The sequence below is a fragment of the Entelurus aequoreus genome, linkage group LG10 (genome assembly GCF_033978785.1).
Source record: "Entelurus aequoreus isolate RoL-2023_Sb linkage group LG10, RoL_Eaeq_v1.1, whole genome shotgun sequence".
Lineage (NCBI taxonomy): Eukaryota > Metazoa > Chordata > Actinopteri > Syngnathiformes > Syngnathidae > Entelurus > Entelurus aequoreus.
The window spans coordinates 54,070,344-54,091,261 of NC_084740.1; the positions used below are offsets into that span (position 1 = coordinate 54,070,344).

Below are 20,918 nucleotides of genomic sequence, written 5' to 3' on the forward strand. Positions count from 1 at the left end.
CATTTATCGGCCGATAATATCGGACATCTCTACCTACAAGCCTAAATAGCATGTTAGCATTGATTAGCTTGCAGTCATGCTCTGACCAAATATGCCTGATTAGCACTCCACACAAGTCAATAACATCAACAAAGCTCAAGTTAGTGCATTCACGCACAGCATAAAACGTTTGGTGGACAAAATGAGACAAAGAAGGAGCGGCATAAAACACGTCTTTCTGTGGCAGCGTCGGAGAAAGTTGTACATGTAAACAAACTACGATGAGTTCAAGTACTGCTGAAATTAGTTGGACAAAACGGCGCTCGCCAAATACTCCCTTCAGTAAAGCATAAACACAAACATATTAAACAGTGGGATTTGTAACAATTAGGAAGGTTTGTGTTATGTTTGTCCCACACAAACCATATTAAGACAACGAATGTGTTTTTTACCTAATTTTTTGCTATTTTCATACATTTTTGAAAAAGCTCCAGGGAGCCACCAGAGCGGTGCTAAAGAGCCACATGCGGATCGAGAGCCACGGGTTGCTGACCCCCGTCCTAGGGGAAGAATATATTGTTGTGAAGTCATGGCTCCTCTCCAGGCTCCACGCCAGGTTTAGCTGATAACCAAGGGAAGGGGATGGGGGCGAGAGAGGGAGCAAGAAGGGGGTGTAGGAGAACCAACACTGCAGGCCGGTGATGGGTGGAGAGATTCCCAACCAGAAGAAAAAAAGAAGGAAGAAAAAGTTGTGAAAGTGGCGAGACGAGAGTGTGTGTGCTGCATCTCGCCTCGCACACCCCCCTCACACGAGAAGCAGAATTAGGGCAGCGAAGGTGAAGGAAGGTTTTCCCTCTGAGGTGAAGGAGAGTGCAGGGAAGAGAAGAAGTGCCTCCAGATGTTTCATGTTCCCATGAACATAAAAGCAGAAACATCTTCACTTCCAACACACACCTCCAATGAGATCATGCCTCTTCTGTGAGTTTTGTCTTCCCTCTTTTGGTGCTGGGAGAATGGAGAGTGTGAAAGTGTTGCTGTTGGACATTCTGTGGGTCACGCTGGCCATGTCTGCACCCGGGTGTTGTGCTCCTTTTCACGACAATGGTGAGTCACGTCTTGCTTTGCTTGCAACACTTTGATCATTACGACTAACATCCCACAAGAAATGCACACTACATTGTCCACCAGTGATTCCCCAACAGTGGTACGCCAAAGAATCACCTATTTGAATATTCCAACACAGTGTTACTGTTCAAACTGGGGCTAAAATGTAAAATATTCTTGTTGAATAACACCGCTGCCTTGTTTTAATGGATACTTAGGCCTACTACGCTACTGCATTTCAATGTCGGTCATTATGCTGGTACTTGGAAAGCTAAGTGTTTTAAGTTTGATGTCGTTGATAACCACAATGTATCCCCTAAGACTGGGGGTCAGCAACCCGCAGCTCTAGAGCCACATGCAGCCTCTTTAGCGCCGCTTTGGTGGCTCCATGGAGCTTTTTCAAAAATGTATGGAAATGGGGGGAAAAAAAGGGGTGAAAAATATACAAACCCCGTTTCCATATGAGTTGGGAAATTGTGTTCGATGTAAATATAAACGGAATACAATGATTTGCAATTCATTTTCAACCCATATTCAGTTGAATATGCTACAAAGACAACATATTTGATGTTCAAACTGATTAAAAAAAATGTTGTGCAAATAATCATTAACTTTAGAATTTGATGCCAGCAACACGTGACAAAGAAGTTGGGAAAGGTGGCAATAAATACTGATAAAGTTGAGGAATGCTCATCAAACACTTATTTGGAACATCCCACAGGTGAACAGGCACATTGGGAACAGGTGGGTGCCATGATTGGGTATAAAAGTAGATTCCATGAAATGCTCAGTCATTCACAAACAAGGATGGGGTGAGGGTCACGACTTTGTCAACAAATTGTTGAACAGTTTAAGAAAAACCTTTCTCAAGCAGCTATTGCAAGGAATTTAGGGATTTCACCATCTACGCTCCGTAATATCATCAAAGGGTTCAGAGAATGTGGAGAAATCACTGCACGTAAGCAGCCAAGCCCGTGACCTTCCATCCCTCAGGCTGTACTGCATCAACAAGCGACATCAGTGTGTAAAGGATATCACCACATGGGCTCAGGAACACTTCAGAAACCCACTGTCAGTAACTACAGTTGGTCGCTACATCTGTAAGTGCAAGTTAAAACTCTCCTATGCAAGGCGAAAACCGTTTATCAACAACACCCAGAAACGCCGTCGGCTTCGCTGGGCCTGAGCTCATCTAAGATGGACTGATACAAAGTGTAAAAGTGTTCTGTGGTCTGACGAGTCCACATTTCAAATTGTTTTTGGAAACTGTGGACGTCGTGTCCTCCGGACCAAAGAGGAAAAGAACCATCCGGATTGTTATAGGCGCAAAGTGTAAAAGCCAGCATGTGTGATGGTATGGGGATGTGTTAGTGCCCAAGACATGGGTAACTTACACATCTGTGAAGGCACCATTAATGCTGAAAGGTACATACAGCTTTTGGAGCAACATATGTTGCCATCCAAGCAACGTTACCATGGACGCCCCTGCTTATTTCAGCAAGACAATGCCAAGCCACGTGTTACATCAACGTGGCTTCATAGTAAAAGAGTGCGGGTACTAGACTGGCCTGCCCGTAGTCCAGACCTGTCTCCCATTGGAAACGTGTGGCGCATTATGAAGCCTAAAATAGCACAAGGGAGACCCCCGGACTGTTGAACAACTTAAGCTGTACATCAAGCAAGAATGGGAAAGAATTCCACCTGAGAAGCTTCAAAAATGTGTCACCTCAGTTCCCAAACGTTTACTGAGTGTTGTTAAAAGGAAAGGCCATGTAACACAGTGGTGAACATGCCCTTTCCCAACTACTTTGGCACATGTTGCAGCCATGAAATTCTAAAGTTAATTATTTGCAAAAAAAAAATTAAGTTTATGAGTTTGAACATCAAATATCTTGTCTTTGTAGCATATTCAACTGAATATGGGTTGAAAAGGATTTGCAAATCATTGTATTCCGTTTATATTTACATCTAACACAATTTCCCAACTCATGGAAACGGGGTTTGTATTTTTTGTTGTAATATGGTTTCTGTAGGAGGACAAACATGACACAAACCTTCCTAATTGTTAGAAAGTAGGTAAATAAGTAAGTACATTTTATTTATAAATTGCTTTTCACAGATAAAATCACAAAACACTGTACAAAACATAGGTAAAGTAAAACAACAATTAAATTCAAAACAACAAAGGATACAAAGTGAAAAATGATCAAAAATCATAGTTAAAAGGTGCATTAACTAAAAGCTTTACAAAAAAGAAAGCCCACTATTTTATATGGTTGTGTGTATGCTTCACTGATGAGAGTATTTGTCCTACTAATATCAGCGGCCCTTGAACTCACCGTTGTGTGGACTGTGACCCAACAGTTTGTTTACGTGTACAACTTTTTCCGACGCTGCCACAGAAAGACGTGTTTTATGCCACTCCTTCTTTGTCTCATTTTGTCCACCAAATGTTTTATACTGTGCATGAATGCACAAAGGTGAACTTTGTTGATGTTACTGACTTGTTATGGAGTGCTAATCAGGCATATTTGGTCACTGCATGACTGCAAGTTAATCAATGCTAACATGCTATTTAGGCTAGCTGTATGTACATATTGCATCATTATGCCTCATTTGTAGGTATATTTGAGATCATTTAATTTCCTTTACTTATGTTAATATATATGTGCATGTCTCATGACACATTATCTATATGTAATATTGGCTGCATTTCTGATAGTTTTTAGTGTGCAATGTTGTTCCAGACCACAGCAAACGTTAGCCAGCTTGCAAAGATTGTAATACATCCATTAGAAGAAGACAGCCTGCCGTTTCCTTTAACTTGGACACACACATCTATACCTTTTTTGGCTATTAAAAGCCAGTCATTTCCAGGAGTTTTCTCATCCTCTGAGAAGTTTTACTAATGTTTTCCAATGTTGTAAAAATGTGTAGAATAAATATTACATTTCAACATTTCTGTCAACGTAAATTTGCATCAGCCTGCGACACAGTCATTTTGATAGTAGGCTAATATTGCTAATTAGCCACTTACATCATGCGTTGCCATAATTACAACACTTATATAAATCTTTAAATTTTTTGCGGCTCCTGACAGATTACTTTTTTGTATTTTTGGTCCAATATGGCTCTTTCAACATTTTGGATTTGCTGACCCCTGACCTAGACATTCCACAAACACTCAGTTTTTGTAACAAAATATACAGGATGAGAAAATAAGAATAAAATGGTACTTATTTCATTAACTTGTATCATTTTTTTTTTATATGCCAGTTGTTGTTATGATCAGAGTGTTGTGCTCAAAAAGTGTTCGTACAGTAAACACACTGAAACCTTTTAACCAAGCTTTACTTCTAAGAAACTATAACTTAAATAAACAGACACACAATATATTCTCTTCACATTTACCACTTTGTTGTAAGAGAGCACAGCCTGGAGGTTCAATGTGCACAATTGAATATCTTAGTTGCTCAGACAGTAATATGTTGACTCAAGACATTAATGTTTCTTTTATTTATGTTAGCATTTAAGTTAGCCAGCGATTAGCACAATTGAGTAGGTTAGTTGTCTCAGACAGCAGTGTGTTTATACAAGTTTAGATTGGGGTATGACATTTAGAATTAATTAATGTGCCTTGTATTCATGTTAGCCTTTCAAATGGCAAGCGATTAGTGATGCCAGCTGCTAGCTAGCGATTAGCACGACTCATTATCTTAGTTGTTCAGGGTTTAATGTTTATATAAGTTTAAATTGTTGTATGACATTTGTAATGACGAAATACATTAATGTGCCTTGTATTCTTGTTACCATTTAAGCTAGCAAGCGATTAGTGGCCCTGGCTCCGAGCTAGCAATTAGCACAATTGAATATCGTAGCTGTTCATCGAGAAATGTGTTTACATGAGTTTAGATTGGGGTGTGACGTTTGTAATGAAGAAATATGTTAATTTGTCTAGTGTTCATGTTAGCATTTAAGCGAACTAGCGTTTAGGATACAAGTTGAGAGCTAGCGTTTAGCACGATTGAATAGCTTAGATGCTAAAACAGCAATGTGTTTTTGGAATTTAGACACTATATATTCTCTTCACATTTACCACTTTGTTCTAAGAGAGCACAGCCTGGAGGTTCAATGTGCACAATTGAGTATCTTCGTTGCTCAGACAGTAATATGTTGACTCAAGACATTGTTTCTTTTATTTATGTTAGCATTTAAGTTAGCTAGCGATTAGCACAATTGAATAGGTTAGTTGCTCAGACAGCAGTGTGTTTATACAACTTTAGATTGAGGTATGACATTTCGAAATACATTAATGTGCGTTGTATTCTTGTTAGCCTTTAAACTGGCAAGCGATTAGTGATGCCAGCTGCTAGCTAGCGATTAGCACGACTCAATATCTTAGTTGTTCAGGGAGTAATGTGTTTATACAAGTAATGATTGGGGTATGAGATTTCGAAAATACGCTAATGTGCCTTGTATTCACGTTAGCCTTTAAACTGGCAAGCGATTAGTGATGCCAGCTGCCTGCTAGCGATTAGCACGACTCAATATCTTAGTTGTTCAGGGAGTAATGTGTTTATACAAGTTTAAATTGTTGTATTACATTTGTAATGACGAAATACATTAATGTGCCCTGTATTCATGTTACCATTTAAGCTAGCAAGCGATTAGTGGCCCTGGCTGCGAGCTAGCAATTAGCACAATTGAATATCTTAGCTGTTCATAGAGAAATGTGTTTACATAAGTTTAGATTGGGGGTGTGACGTTTGTAATGAGGAAATATGTTAAAATGTCTCGTATTCATGTTAGCATTTAAGCTAACTAGCGATTAAGATACTAGTTGAGAGCTAGCGATTAGCACGATTGAATAGCTTAGATGCTAATACAGCAATGTGTTTTTGGAATTTAGACTGGGTTGTGTCGTTTGCAATGAGAAAATACATTATTGTTTTGTATTCATGTTAGCGTATAAGAAAGCTAGCGATTACCACAATTGGATAGTTTAGTTTCTCAGACAGCAACGTGCTTAATGTAAGTCGTTTTTATTGAGGAAAGACAAAGTGTCTTGTATTCATGTTAGCGTTTAAGCTAGCTGGTGATTAGCACACTAGTTGCTAGCTATTTTGATTAACAAAGGTAGCGATTGGTGGTGCCAGCGGTTAGCTGCCGCTAGCTATCTTTCTCCTCTAGGAAATGAGCACTATCACCAGTCTGTGAGTTTATCAAAGTGCGGTTATCAATCACGGTTTTACAATAATTTTTCATTGAAGCAGTAATACTAACTGTTGGGAGTTTTACTGTGGTATCTCATGAATACTATCAGTTCATATCTAACTTGTATAAATTACTTTGAACTACTTTAATCTATCTATCTATCTATCTATCTATCTATCTATCTATCTATCTATCTATCTATCTATCTATCTATCTATCTATCTATCTATCTATCTATCTATCTATCTATCTATCTAGTGTCTATCTATCTATCTATCTATCTATCTATCTATCTATCTATCTATCTATCTATCTATCTATCTATCTATCTATCTATCTATCTATTTAGCTAGCTGTCTATCTACAATCGTGGTCAAAAGTACATACACTTGTGAAGGACATAATGTCATGGCCAAACAGCTCATTTTTTGTTTCATCTGACCCCAGAACTTTCCTCCTGAAGGTCTTATCTTTGTCCATGTGATGTCAGATGAAACAAAAATGTAGCTGTTTGGCCACAATACCCAGCAATATGTTTGGAGGAGAGAAGGTGAGGCCTTTAACCACAGGAACACCATTCCTACTGTCAAGCATGGTGGTGGTAGTATTATGCTCTGGGCCTGTTTTGCTGCCAATGGAACTGGTGCTTTACAGAGAGTAAATGGGACAATGAAAAAGGAGGATTACCTCCAAATTCTTCAGGACAAGCTAAAATCATCAGCCCGGAGGTTGGGTCTTGGGTGCAGTTGGGTGTTCCAACAGGACAATGACCCCAAACACATGTCAAAAGTGGTAAAGGAATGGCTAAATCAGGCTAGAATGAAGGTCTTAGAATGGCCTTCCCAAAGTCCTGACTTAAATGTGTGGACAATGCTGAAGAAACAAGTCCATGTCAGAAAACCAACACATTTAGCTGAACTGCACCAATTTTGTCAAGAGGAGTGGTCAAAAATAATTTCTACAACTCTTATTTTTTTGTGATAGAGTGATTGGAGCACATACTTGTTGGTCACAAAAAAACATTCATGAAGTTTGCTTCTTTTATGAATTTATTATGGGTCTACTGAAAATGTGTCCCATTTACTCTCTGTAAAGCACCAGTTCCATTGGCAGCAAAACAGGCCCAGAGTATAATACTACCACCACCATGCTTGCCGGTAGGGATGGTGTTCCTGGGATTAAAAGCCTCACCTTTTCTCCTCCAAACATATTGCTGGGTATTGTGGCCTAAATGTTTGTTTAATTTGACATCACATGGACAAAGATAAGACCTTCTGGAGGAAAGTTATGTGGTCAGATGAAACCTGAACCTTCATGAAGTTTGCTTCTTTTATGAATTTATTATGGGTCTACTGAAAATGTGAGCAAATGTGCTGGGTCAAAAGTATACATACAGCAATGTTAATATTTGCTTAAATGTCCCTTGGCAAGTTTACCTGCAATAAGGCGCTTTTGGTAGCCATCCACAAGCTTCTGCTTGCATTTTTGACCACTCCTCTTGACAAAATTGGTGCAGTTCAGCTAAATGTGTTGCTTTTCTGACATGGACTTGTTTCTTCAGCATTGTCCACACGTTTAAGTGAGGACTTTGGGAAGGCCATTCTAAAACCTTCATTCTAGCCTGATTTAGCCATTCTTTTACCACTTTTGAGGTGTGTTTGGGGTCATTGTCCTGTTGGAACACCCAACTGCGCCCAAGACCCAACCTCCGGGCTGATGATTTTAGGTTCCATCCATCCATTTTCTACCGCTTGTCCCTTTTGGGGTCGCGAGGGGTGCTGGAGCCTATCTCAGCTGCATTCGGGCGGAAGTTGTCCTGAAGAATTTGGAGGTAATCCTCCTTTTTCATTGTCCCATTTACTGTCTGTAAAGCACCAGTTCCATTGGCAAAGCACCTTATTGCAGTGAAACTTGCCAAGGGACATGTAAGCAAATATTAACATTGCTGTATGTATACTTTTGACCCAGCACATTTGCTCACATTGTCAGTAGACCCATAATAAATTCATAAAAGAAGCAAACTTCATGAATGTTGTTTGTGACCAACAAGTATGTGCTCCAATCACTCCATCACAAAAAATAAGAGTTGTAGAAATGATTAGAAACTCAAGACAGCCATGACATTAATAATAATTAGAGATGTCCGATAATATCGGCCTGCCGATATTATCGGCCGATATATGCGTTAAAATGTAATATCGGAAATTATCGGTATTGTTTTTTTTTATTATCGGTATCGGTTTTTTTTTTTGTTTTTTTTTAATTAAATCAACATAAAAAACACAAGATACACTTACAATTAGTGCACCAACCCAAAAAACCTCCCTCCCCCATTTACACTCATTCACACAAAAGGGTTGTTTCTTTCTGTTATTAATATTCTGGTTCCTACATTATATATCAATATATATCAATACAGTCTGCAAGGGATACAGTCCGTAAGCACACATGATTGTGCGTGCTGCTGCTCCACTAATAGTACTAACCTTTAACAGTTAATTTTACTAATTTGCATTCATTACTAGTTTCTATGTAACTGTTTTTATATTGTTGTACTTTCTTTTTTATTCAAGAAAATGTTTTTAATTGATCTTATTTTACTAATTTTTTTTAAAAGTACCTTATCTTCACCATACCTGGTTGTCCAAATTAGGCATAATAATGTGTTAATTCCACGACTGCATATATCGGTTGATATCGGTATCGGTTGATATCGGTATCGGTAATTAAAGAGTTGGACAATATCGGAATATCGGATATCGGCAAAAAGCCATTATCGGACATCCCTAATAATAACAATAGATTTTATTTGTAAAAGGCACTTTATATTGAGTAAACAATCTCAAAGTGCTACAGTGTATTAAAAAAAATAAAAATAAAATAAAGAAATTAATAAAAATAAAAACTAGAACAGCCAAATAGCTATAACCAGTATGCATATATCTAAAAAAAAAGGCTTTTTAAAAAAAGAAGGGCTTTTAAGCCTTTTTTGAAAGCATCCACAGTCTGTGGTGCCCTCAGGTGGTCAGGGAGAGCGTTTCACAGACAGGGAGCGGCGGAGCAGAAAGCCCCATTATGTTCTTTACATGTGTATGTACACTTTTGACCACGACGTTTTCGTCAGTGTTGCGTTCGAGGACCCTTCAGTCGCATCATTCCAATACAACATAATCAGGTGTTTTCTCTCTTTCCCCCAGCGATTGACCTTCTGGCAGCTTTGAACATGTCCCAGCCAAGAAGCGGACTGTCCAGACTGCACAGTCCCACAGGGCTCGTGTACAGACTTCGCCTTAAAGCGCCTCACTTGACGCTTCCTCAGGAATATTCCCGGGTCCTTCACTCCAACCTTCAGGGAAGCATGGGGTTTCATTTTGTGGGGCACCAGTTGCAGGGCACCAACGCCACCCTTCTGTCCCTGTCCTCCTCATCCTCGCCCATCCTTCAACTCACCTCGTCCACCCTGGAGGACACTCTGCGTGTGGACTACCAGGCGGTGGGCGGCATTTTCCCCAGGAGAAATCCCTTCTCCCGGGGGGAATGGGTCCAGTTGGCCGTCAGCCTGGAGCCAGGCAGGATCGTATATTTTGTGGACTGTCAAGAAGCTGAAATGGTGCTAATAAAGGAGAAGTTCAAGGTGGAACTTCCCCAAGACGTCCTCGTCACTCTGGCCAGCACGCCCGGGAGGAAAGACAGCAGGTTTAGTGTAAGTTGTTGCACAAATCTCACATTCCAACACAAATACACTTTTTATTCTCCGTAATAAAACACCAGCAGTGACACAAATATAAATATTTGGAACGCAGCTTTCAGGATTGATCCTTTTTTCAAATCCTAATTCATGTTGTTTTTAAACAAGCATCCTAAATGGCTGCACAACTCCTATGTTGGCAAGTGTGACCGCTAAAAAGGTTGTGTGGTCTGCTAAGAGCACTTGGTATGTTTTAAGAGGGGACAGACACAGTGAGTGAACAAGAAGAACAAACACAACAGCGGCAACAACATGGGCTGGTTGTTTTAAGAGGGGAAGACAAGATGAGTGAATGGGAAGAACAAACAACAGCAAGTGCTTGTTTTAAGAGGGGACAGACAAAATGAGTGAACGGGAAGAACAAACAACAGCAACTACATGGGCTGAATGTTTTTGGGGGGGGCAGACAAAATGAGTGAACAGAAAGAACAAACACAACAGCGGCAACAACATGGGCTGGTTGTTTTAAGAGGGGACAGACAAAGTGAGCGAATGGGAAGAACAAACAACAGCAAGTGCTTGTTTTAAGAAGGGACAGACAAAATGAGTGAACAGGAAGAACAAACACAACAGCGGCAACAACATTAGCTGGTTGTTTTAAAGGGGGCAGACAAAGTGAGTGAATGGGAAGGACAAACAGCAACAACATGGGATAATTGTTTTAAGAGGGGGCCTACAAAGTGAGTGAATGGAAAAAACTAACTACAGCAACTGCGCGGGCTATTTGTTTTAAAAAGGGACAGACAAAATTAGTTAACAGAAAGAATAAACACAACAGCGGCAACAACATTAGCTTGTTGTTTCAAAGGGGGAAGACAAAGTGAGTAAATGGAAAAATCAAACAACAGCAACAACATATGCTATTTGTTTTAAGAAGGGACAGACAAAATGAGTGAACAAGAAGAACAAACACAACAGCGGCAACAACATGGGCTGGTTGTTTTAGGAGGGGACAGACAAAGTGAGTGAATGTGAAGAACAAACAACAACATGGGCTAAATGTTTTAAGAGGGGACAGACAAAGTGAGTGAACAGAAAGAACAAACACAACAGCAGCAACAACATGTGCTGGTTGTTTTAAGAGGGGACAGACAAAGTGAGTGAATGGGAAGAACAAAAAACAGCAAGTGCTTGTTTTAAGAGGGGACAGACAAAATGAGTGAACAGGAAGAACAAACACAACAGCAGCAAAAACATTAGCTGGTTGTTTTAAAGGGGGGAGACAAAGTGAGTGAATGGGAAGAACAAACAGCAACAACATGGGATAATTGTTTTAAGAGGGGGCCTACAAAGTGAGTGAATAGAAAAAACTAACGACAGCAACTGGACGGGCTATATGTTTTAAGAAGGGACAGACAAAATTAGTGAACAGAAAGAACAAACACAACAGCGGCAACAACATTAGCTTGTTGTTTCAAAGGGGGAAGTAAAAAAGAGTGAATGGAAAAATCAAACAACAGCAACAACATAGGCTATTTGTTTTAAGAAGGGACAGACAAAATGAGTGAACAAGAAGAACAAACACAACAGCGGCAACAACATGGGCTGGTTGTTTTAGGAGGGGACAGACAAAGTGAGTGAATGTGAAGAACAAACAACAACATGGGCTAAATGTTTTAAGAGGGGACAGACAAAGTGAGTGAACAGAAAGAACAAACACAACAGCGGCAACAACATGGGCTGATTGTTTTAAGAGGGGACAGACAAAGTGAGTGAACAGAAATAACAAACACAACAGCGGCAACAACATGGGCTGATTATTTTAAGAGGGGACAGACAAAGTGAGTGAATGGGAAGAAGAAACAACAGCAAGTGCTTGTTTTAAAAAGGGACAGACAAAATGAGTGAACAGAAAGAACAAACACAACAGCGGCAACAACAGCGGCTGGTTGTTTTAAGAGGGGACAGACAAAGTGAGTGAATGGGAAGAACAAACAACAGCAAGTGCTTGTTTTAAGAAGGGACAGACAAAGTGAGTGAACAGGAAGAACAAACACAACAGCGGCAACAACATTAGCTGGTTGTTTTAAGAGGGGACAGACAAAGTGAGTCAATGGGAAGAACAAACACAACAGCAGCAACAACATGTGCTGATTGTTTTAAGAGGGGACAGACAAAGTGAGTGAACAGAAAGAACAAACACAACAGCGGCAACAACATGGGCTGATTGTTTTAAGAGGGGACAGACAAAGTGAGTGAACAGAAAGAACAAACACAACAGCGGCAACAACATGGGCTGGTTGTTTTAAGAGGGGACAGACAAAGTGAGCGAATGGGAAGAACAAACAACAGCAAGTGCTTGTTTTAAGAAGGGACAGACAAAATGAGTGAACAGGAAGAACAAACACAACAGCGGCAACAACAGCGGCTGGTTGTTTTAAAGGGGGCAGACAAAGTGAGTGAATGGGAAGGACAAACAGCAACAACATGGGATAATTGTTTTAAGAGGGGGCCTACAAAGTGAGTGAATGGAAAAAACTAACTACAGCAACTGCACGGGCTATTTGTTTTAAAAAGGGACAGACAAAATTAGTTAACAGAAAGAATAAACACAACAGCGGCAACAACATTAGCTTGTTGTTTCAAAGGGGGAAGACAAAGTGAGTGAATGGAAAAATCAAACAACAGCAACAACATATGCTATTTGTTTTAAGAAGGGACAGACAAAATGAGTGAACAAGAAGAACAAACACAACAGCGGCAACAACATGGGCTGGTTGTTTTAGGAGGGGAAGACAAAATGAGTGAATGGGAAGAACAAACAACAGCAAGTGCTTGTTTTAAGAGGGGACAGAGAAAAAGAGTGAACAGAAAGAACAAACACAACAGCGGCAACAAAATGGGCTGATTGTTTTAAGAGGGGACAGGCAAAGTGAGTGAATGGGAAGAACAAACAACAGCAAGTGCATGTTTTAAGAAGGGACAGACAAAATGAGTGAACAGGAAGAACAAACACAACAGCGGCAACAACATTAGCTGGTTGTTTTAAGAGGGGACAGACAAAGTGAGTGAATGGGAAGAACAAACAGCAACAACATGGGATAATTGTTTTAAGAGGGGGCCTACAAAGTGAGTGAATGGAAAAAACTAACTACATCAACTGCACGGGCTATTTGTTTTAAAAAGGGACAGACAAAATTAGTTAACAGAAAGAATAAACACGACAGCGGCAACAACATTAGCTTGTTGTTTCAAAGGGGGAAGACAAAGTGAGTGAATGGAAAAATCAAACAACAGCAACAACATATGCTATTTGTTTTAAGAAGGGACAGACAAAATGAGTGAACAAGAAGAACAAACACAACAGCGGCAACAACATCAATCAATCAATCAATCAATGTTTATTTATATAGCCCTAAATCACAGGTGTCTCAAAGGGCTGTACAAGCCACAACGACATCCTCGGTACAGAGCCCACATACGGGCAAGGAAAAACTCACCCCAGTGGGACGTCGGTGAATGACTATGAGAAACCTTGGAGAGGACCGCATATGTGGGTAACCCCCCCCCCCCTCTAGGGGAGACCGAAAGCAACGGATGTCGAGTGGGTCTGACATAACATTGTGAAAGTCCAGTCCACAGTGGATCCAACACATCAGCGGGAGTCCAGTCCACAGCGGGGCCAACAGGAAACCATCCCGAGCGGAGACGGGTCAGCAGCGCAGAGATGTCCCCAACCGATGCACAGGCTAGTGGTCCACCCGGGGTCCCGGCTCTGGACAGCCAGCACTTCATCCATGGCCACCGGACCTATGCAACTCCCCCTCGCAAGGGACAGGGGAGAAGAGGAGAGAAGAAAAGAAACGGCAGATCAACTGGTCTAAAAAAGGGGGGGTCTATTTAAAGGCTAGATTATACAAATGAGTTTTAAGATGGGACTTAAATGCTTCTACTGAGGTAGCATCTCTAACTGTTACCGGGAGGGCATTCCAGAGTACTGGAGCCCGAATAGAAAACGCTCTATAGCCCGCAGACTTTTTTTTTGGCTCTGGGAATCACTAATGAGCCGGAGTTCTTTGAACGCAGATTTCTTGTCGGGACATATGGTACAATACAATCGGCGAGATAGGCTGGAGCTAAACCGTGTAATATTTTATACGTAAGTAGTAAAACCTTAAAGTCGCATCTTAAGTGCACAGGAAGCCAGTGCAAGTGAGCCAGTATAGGCGTAATATGATCAAACTTTCTTGTTTTTGTCAAAAGCCTTGCAGACGCATTTTGTACCAACTGTAATCTTTTAATGCTAGACATAGGGAGGCCCGAAAATAATACGTTACAGTAATCGAGACGAGACGTAACGAACGCATGAATAATGATCTCAGCGTCGCTAGTGGACAAGATGGAACGAATTTTAGCGATATTACGGAGATGAAAGAAGGCCGTTTTAGTAACACTCTTAATGTGTGACTCAAACGAGAGAGTTGGGTCGAAGATAATACCCAGATTCTTTACCGAGTCTCCTTGTTTAATTGTTTGGTTGTCAAATGTTAAGGTGGTATTATTAAATAGATGTTGGTGTCTAGCAGGACCGATAATCAGCATTTCCGTTTTCTTAGCGTTGAGTTGCAAAAAGTTAGCGGACATCCATTGTTTAATTTCATTAAGACACGCCTCCAGCTGACTACAGTCCGGCGTGTTGGTCAGCTTTAGGGGCATGTAGAGTTGAGTGTCATCAGCATAACAGTGAAAGCTAACACCGTACTTGCGTATGATGTCACCCAGTGGCAGCATGTAAATACTAAAGAGTGCAGGGCCAAGAACCGAACCCTGGGGAACTCCGCACGTTACCTTGACATAGTCCGAGGTCACATTGTTATGGGAGACGCACTGCATCCTGTCAGTAAGATAAGAGTTAAACCAAGACAAGGCTAAGTCTGACATACCAATACGTGTTTTGATACGCTCTAATAAAATATTATGATCGACGGTATCGAAAGCGGCGCTAAGATCAAGAAGCAGCAACATAGATGACGCATCAGAATCCATCGTTAGCAATAGATCATTAGTCATTTTTGCGAGGGCTGTCTCCGTAGAGTGATTTGCCCTGAAACCGGATTGAAAAGGTTCACAGAGATTGTTAGTCACTAAGTGTTCATTTAGCTGCTGTGCGACAGTTTTTTCGAGAATTTTGGAAATAAACGGAAGGTGGGAGACCGGTCGGTAGTTTACCATGAGGTCAGGATCGAGGTTAGGTCTTTTGAGCAGAGGATGAATAACCGCTTTTTTGAATGCTAGGGGAACAGTGCCGGAGGAAAGTGATAAGTTTATAATATTTAACACTGATGGACCTAATAATACAAACAGTTCCTTGATAAGTTTCCCAGGAAGTGGGTCAAGTAAACATGTTGTTTGTTTTATCCCACTTACACGCTGTAATAATTCCTCTAATGTTATTTCATCAAAAATAGAGAGACTATTTTGGAGGGCAGTGTCCGTCGTATATACAGTCGTATTTGTGTTAATAGAGCCCAGTTGTAGCTGGAATGCGTTGTCTTTAATCTCCTTTCTAATGAGTTCAATTTTCTTATTAAAGAAATTCATAAAATCATCTGCCGAGTGGGTGGAGCTACTGGGAGGAGTCCCTTGTTGGGTTAGCGATGCTACTGTACTAAACAGAAATTTAGGATCGTTTTTGTTGAGGCGGATGAGATTTGAGTAGTATTTAGCTTTAGCTAAGGTAAGCATGCGTTTATAAGTTATTAAACTATCACTCCATGCTTGATGGAAAACCTCAAGTTTAGTCGCGCGCCATTCGCGTTCCAGTTTTCTACATGATAATTTATGAGCTCTAATTTCTTCTGTAAACCATGGGGTGCGCCTTTTAGGGGCCCTTTTTTGCTTTAGCGGTGCTATACTATCAATAATTTCGCGCAAGGCATCGTCAAAGTTGTTAGTGAGTTTATCAATAGAGCCGACATAATTTGGGAATGGTGCTATTACCGAAGGCAGTAGGTCAGCAAGAGTCATCGTTGTGGCAGCATTAATGTTGCGGCCGCTATAGCAGTTATTATTATTATTAGCTTGTTGACAAAGAGTCAAAACTTCAAATTTTATAAGGTAATGATCGGACATTACTTTAGTATATGGAAGTATCATAACTTTGGAGGTGGTGACACCCCTGACAAGCACTAGATCTATTGTATTACCGTTGCGATGCGTGGGTTCATGTATTATTTGTGTAAGACCACAGCTATCAATTATGGTTTGGAGCGCCACGCACTGAGGGTCCGATGGGGTATTCATATGGATATTAAAGTCCCCCATTATGATTATATTGTCGGCGTGCGTCACTAGATCAGCAACGAACTCTGAGAATTCACTGATAAAGTCCGAATAGGGCCCAGGGGGGCGGTAGATAACAGCCAGGTCGAGAGGTAGCGGTGTGACAGACCTCATAGTAAGCACCTCAAACGATTTATATTTATTATTTAGGTTAGGGGTAAGGTTGAAATTTTCATTGTATATTAGTGCAACACCCCCTCCCCTTTTAAGAGGGCGGGCAACATGCGCATTCGTATAGTTAGGAGGAGATGCCTCATTGAGCGCAAAAAATTTGTCCGGTTTGAGCCAGGTTTCGCTAAGACCAATGACGTTAAGATTGTTGTCTCTAATTACCTCATTAACCAATAACGCCTTGGGAGACAATGATCTTATGTTTAAAAAGCCCATATTATAGGTATTGGGCTGTTTTGACGAGTTTTTGTTAAGATTATCCGTAGTGGCAATATTAACAATGTTGCGTTTATTATGCGTAGTGCACTTTAAATAGTTTCGACCATATCTAGGAATTGATATGACGGGAATTTTCCGATTGTTTGCTTGGTGCTGCAATAGACTGGACATATCATAATTTGCCACCTCAGTAGAATGCATGTCCACCTCTGACACAGACACAACAGAAAAAACATTATGTGAATTGTGTATTATTCTGAGAGAATTGCTATGCGTACATGGATTATCCAGCCTGGCGCTGGCTAGTTCTAGCTTAACTGACTCCTCACCCGGACTAACAGACATTGTAATTGCCTGTGACCGGGCTTGCTCTAGTGTAGTCAGTCAAGTGAGACTTAAATAGTAGTCTATGTTTCTAGACAGGATGATGGCGCCTTCCTGGTTAGGGTGAAGGCCGTCTCTCATCAGCAAGCCTGGTTTGCCCCAGAAAGAGGGCCTGTTATCAATAAACGTTAGTCCCTGCTGCCTACAGTAGCTAGACAACCACTTGTTAAGCGAGACTAATCTGCTATATCTCTCATCATTGCCTCTCGCAGGCAGGGGGCCAGAGACAATTACTCGATGCCTGGACATCTTTCTGGCGAGATCACAAGTCCTGGCTATGTTTCTCTTTGTAATCTCTGACTGTCTCATTCTAGTGTCATTGGAGCCAACGTGTACAACTATATTCGCATAATTAGTGGTGCGATTAGCCTGTCGTACGTGTTTACTAGGCCTGTTGCGAGTTAGCTCCCTAAGATTAGCTTCAATGTCAGGTGCTCTGGCCCCGGGGATACACTTTATTGTGGCTGGGTTGCTAAGCTTTATGTTTCGGGTGATGGAGTCCCCTATAACTAAGGTGTGGTGCCCGGTAGACTGGGGTGTAGGACTAGCTAAAGAGCTAAATCTATTATGCGTCTCAACCGGTACACCGTAGCTTGTAGGCCGCTTAGGACTGCTACAAGCTGGGCTAGTTAGCTCGCTACAGCTAACGCTAGCAGATGTGTCCGCAACATCTAAAGTTACGACATTACTCTGCTCTAACTGGCGGACACGGCCCTCTAGCAGAGCCAACCTCTCCGTGAGTATGGTGCAAGACGCGCAGGAAGCCATTACTCACAGTGTTTTCTGTCACCGAGTGAAGTTCCTGCTGTCCTCAGGGAAGTGGTCGCGGTCTGTGGGAGTAGCTTCTTACTGACCGGCGCTGCCTTTCTCCGCGCTAGCTTAGCAGCTAGCTAGCTGAGGAAAGGGTGGTGGGACAGAGATCGGGTGATTTGCAAGTTAAATAGTACCACTAAAAATGTTTGAGAAGTGATAAAGAAAGCTGTAGAACAATTAAAAGCACACAGATAGAGCGCTACTTAGCTTTTTCGCAACAGCGAACAGACGGCGAGCAGTCACGCACGGTGAACCGGACTGAAACATGGGCTGGTTGTTTTAGGAGGGGAAGACAAAATGAGTGAATGGGAAGAACAAACAACAGCAAGTGCTTGTTTTAAGAGGGGACAGACAAAAAGAGTGAACAGAAAGAACAAACACAACAGCGGCAACAAAATGGGCTGATTGTTTTAAGAGGGGACAGGCAAAGTGAGTGAACAGAAAGAACAAACACAACAGCAGCAACAACATGTGCTGATTGTTTTAAGAGGGGACAGACAAAGTGAGCGAATGGGAAAAACAAACAACAGCAAGTGCTTGTTTTAAGAGGGGACAGACAAAATGAGTGAACAGGAAAAACAAATACAACAGCAGCAAAAACATTAGCTGGTTGTTTTAAAGGGGGAGACAAAGTGAGTGAATGGGAAGAACAAACAGCAACAACATGGGATAATTGTTTTAAGAGGGGGCCTACAAAGTGAGTGAATGGAAAAAACTAACTACAGCAACTGCATGGGCTATTTGTTTTAAGAAGGGACAGACAAAATTAGTGAACAGAAAGAACAAACACAACAGCGGCAACAACATTAGCTTGTTGTTTCAAAGGGGGAAGAAAAAGTGAGTGAATGGAAAAATCAAACAACAGCAACAACATAGGCTATTTGTTTTAAGAAGGGACAGACAAAATGAGTGAACAAGAAGAACAAACACAACAGCGGCAACAACATGGGCTTGTTGTTTTAAGAGGGGACAGACAAAGTGAGTGAATGGGAAAAACAAACAACCGCAAGTGCTTGTTTTAAGAGGGGACAGAGAAAACTAGTGAACAGAAAGAACAAACAACAGCGGCAACAACATTAGCTGGTTGTTTTAAAGGGGGAAGACAAAGTGAGTGAACAGAAAGAACAAACACAACAGCGGCAACAACATGGGCTGGTTGTTTTAAGAGGGGACAGACACAGTGAGTGAATGGGAAGAACAAACAACAGCAACTACATGGGCTGATTGTTTTAAGAGGGGACAGATGCAGTCAGTGAATGGGAAGAACAAACAACAGCAAGTGCTTGTTTTAAGAGGGGACAGACAAAATGACTAAACAGAAAGAACAAACACAACAGCGGCAACAACATGGGCTGGTTGTTTTAAGAGGGGACAGACACAGTGAGTGAATAAAAAAAACAACAGCAACTACATGGGCTGATATTTTTTAATAGGGGACAGACAGTGAGTGAATGGGAAGAACAAACAGCAACTAGATTGGCTGATTTTTTTAAGAGGGGACCGCGCGACAGAGGAGAGCGAAATAAAGAAAATAACAGCAAAAGGCAATGAGCAGGTTTTTATCAATCATAAATTATTTTGTTTGGATATTGGATCAAATGCACAGTTGGCTTTTCCTTTGTAATCCACTCCAAAGCCCGAATCTTACAAAAACTGAAGCAATATTATCCATAATAAATCATCCAATTGCCCTAATTTGTTCCAGACATCCCAACATATTAACAAATATGACATTGTAGGAAAAATCATTATAGTTTGACACGCAGTCAAACCATGTGAAATAAATCTAATATGACCAATTAAGGAAGGAACAATGAACATTTAACATCACTTTTATCTTTATTAAAGACCTGGGGCCGTACTTATCAAGCTTCTTAGAATTACTCCTAAGAAGTCTGCTAAGAGTTTACTTAAGAGTAAATAAATTCTTCGCTGAAAGCTGCACTTAAAAGTTAGTTATCAAGCGCCTTACTCACACTTTCAGCGAAGTGTAGGACTGAATCTTAAGTGTCACACTCAGAGCTGAATTACGACATTACTATGTGCCGTAAACGGAATTTTAGGTGACGTCATTTCTGTGTCCATAGAAATGACCAATCACGGAAGGGAATCCGTTGTCTAAGAATAAAGAAATATCTTGGAAATATTTAAGTGGACAATGGGAGTGTATATTTTGACAATAAACTACAAAATAATACAAAACAAACTAGTCCCCGCCGGCACTCACGCTACCGCTCCCTCTCTTCTATCGCCCACACACTCACTGACGTCACTCACCTCACGGCCACACACATACGCTACTGTCATAACATTTTCTTTCCAATTCATTAATTAGGCAACTAATTTGAAACTGGTGTGGGTGGCTCTATATATACTAGCCCACTGCAGACACATGCAGAAATCAACAAGGAATCGAAAAGTATTAAATCTGTGACAAAAATAATATCCGCTCTGTCTAAACAATACCGTTTGATCAGCTGCTCGTCATCAAAAAAACAAAACATTGTTCCGTTCCCTGAACGTTCGCGCACGTCTCTCTCGCCTCAGTGCCATCCCCCGCTGGCAACTCCTAACCACTTAAGACACCTCTGAAGGTCTCTTAAATATCGTGGAGAGTAGGAGTGATTCTTAGACTTAAGAACGTTGATAAAAAGCTTTTATTCTTAAGTTTGAGAGTAGGACTAAATTTCGCAAATTCTCAGGACTTAAGTGTAAAATGGCACTCTAAGAAGCTTGATAAGTACGGCCCCTGTTGGCAAAGACAGCGAGGAATGGAGGATGTGAAGTATGCAGTGCATCAGGAAAGTATTCACAGCGCTTCACTCTTTCACATTTTGTTGTGAAAATTCATTTTTGTCCTCAAAATTCTACACACAACAATACCCCATAATGACACCTTTTTGTTGTTGTTGCAAATTAGTTAAAAACAAAAAACTAATGTACCTAAAAACTGCCCAAGGACGGGTGTGCCAAGCTTGGCATCGTGTTCAAAAAGGCTTGAGGC

The 20,918-nt window shown here is 41.0% G+C and overlaps 1 protein-coding gene across 1 annotated transcript in view; it reads left to right on the forward strand.

Annotated features, from left to right (window-relative positions):
* The first annotated feature begins 665 nt into the window (after positions 1–665).
* kcp (kielin cysteine rich BMP regulator) overlaps positions 666–20,918 on the forward strand; it is an 80,350-nt gene continuing 60,097 nt past the window's right edge. The window contains exons 1-2 of the mRNA XM_062061194.1: positions 666–1,083; positions 9,495–10,000. Coding sequence (XP_061917178.1) covers positions 939–1,083; positions 9,495–10,000 — 651 coding nt within the window. The 5' untranslated portion in view covers positions 666–938. The remainder of the gene's footprint in view (positions 1,084–9,494; positions 10,001–20,918) is intronic.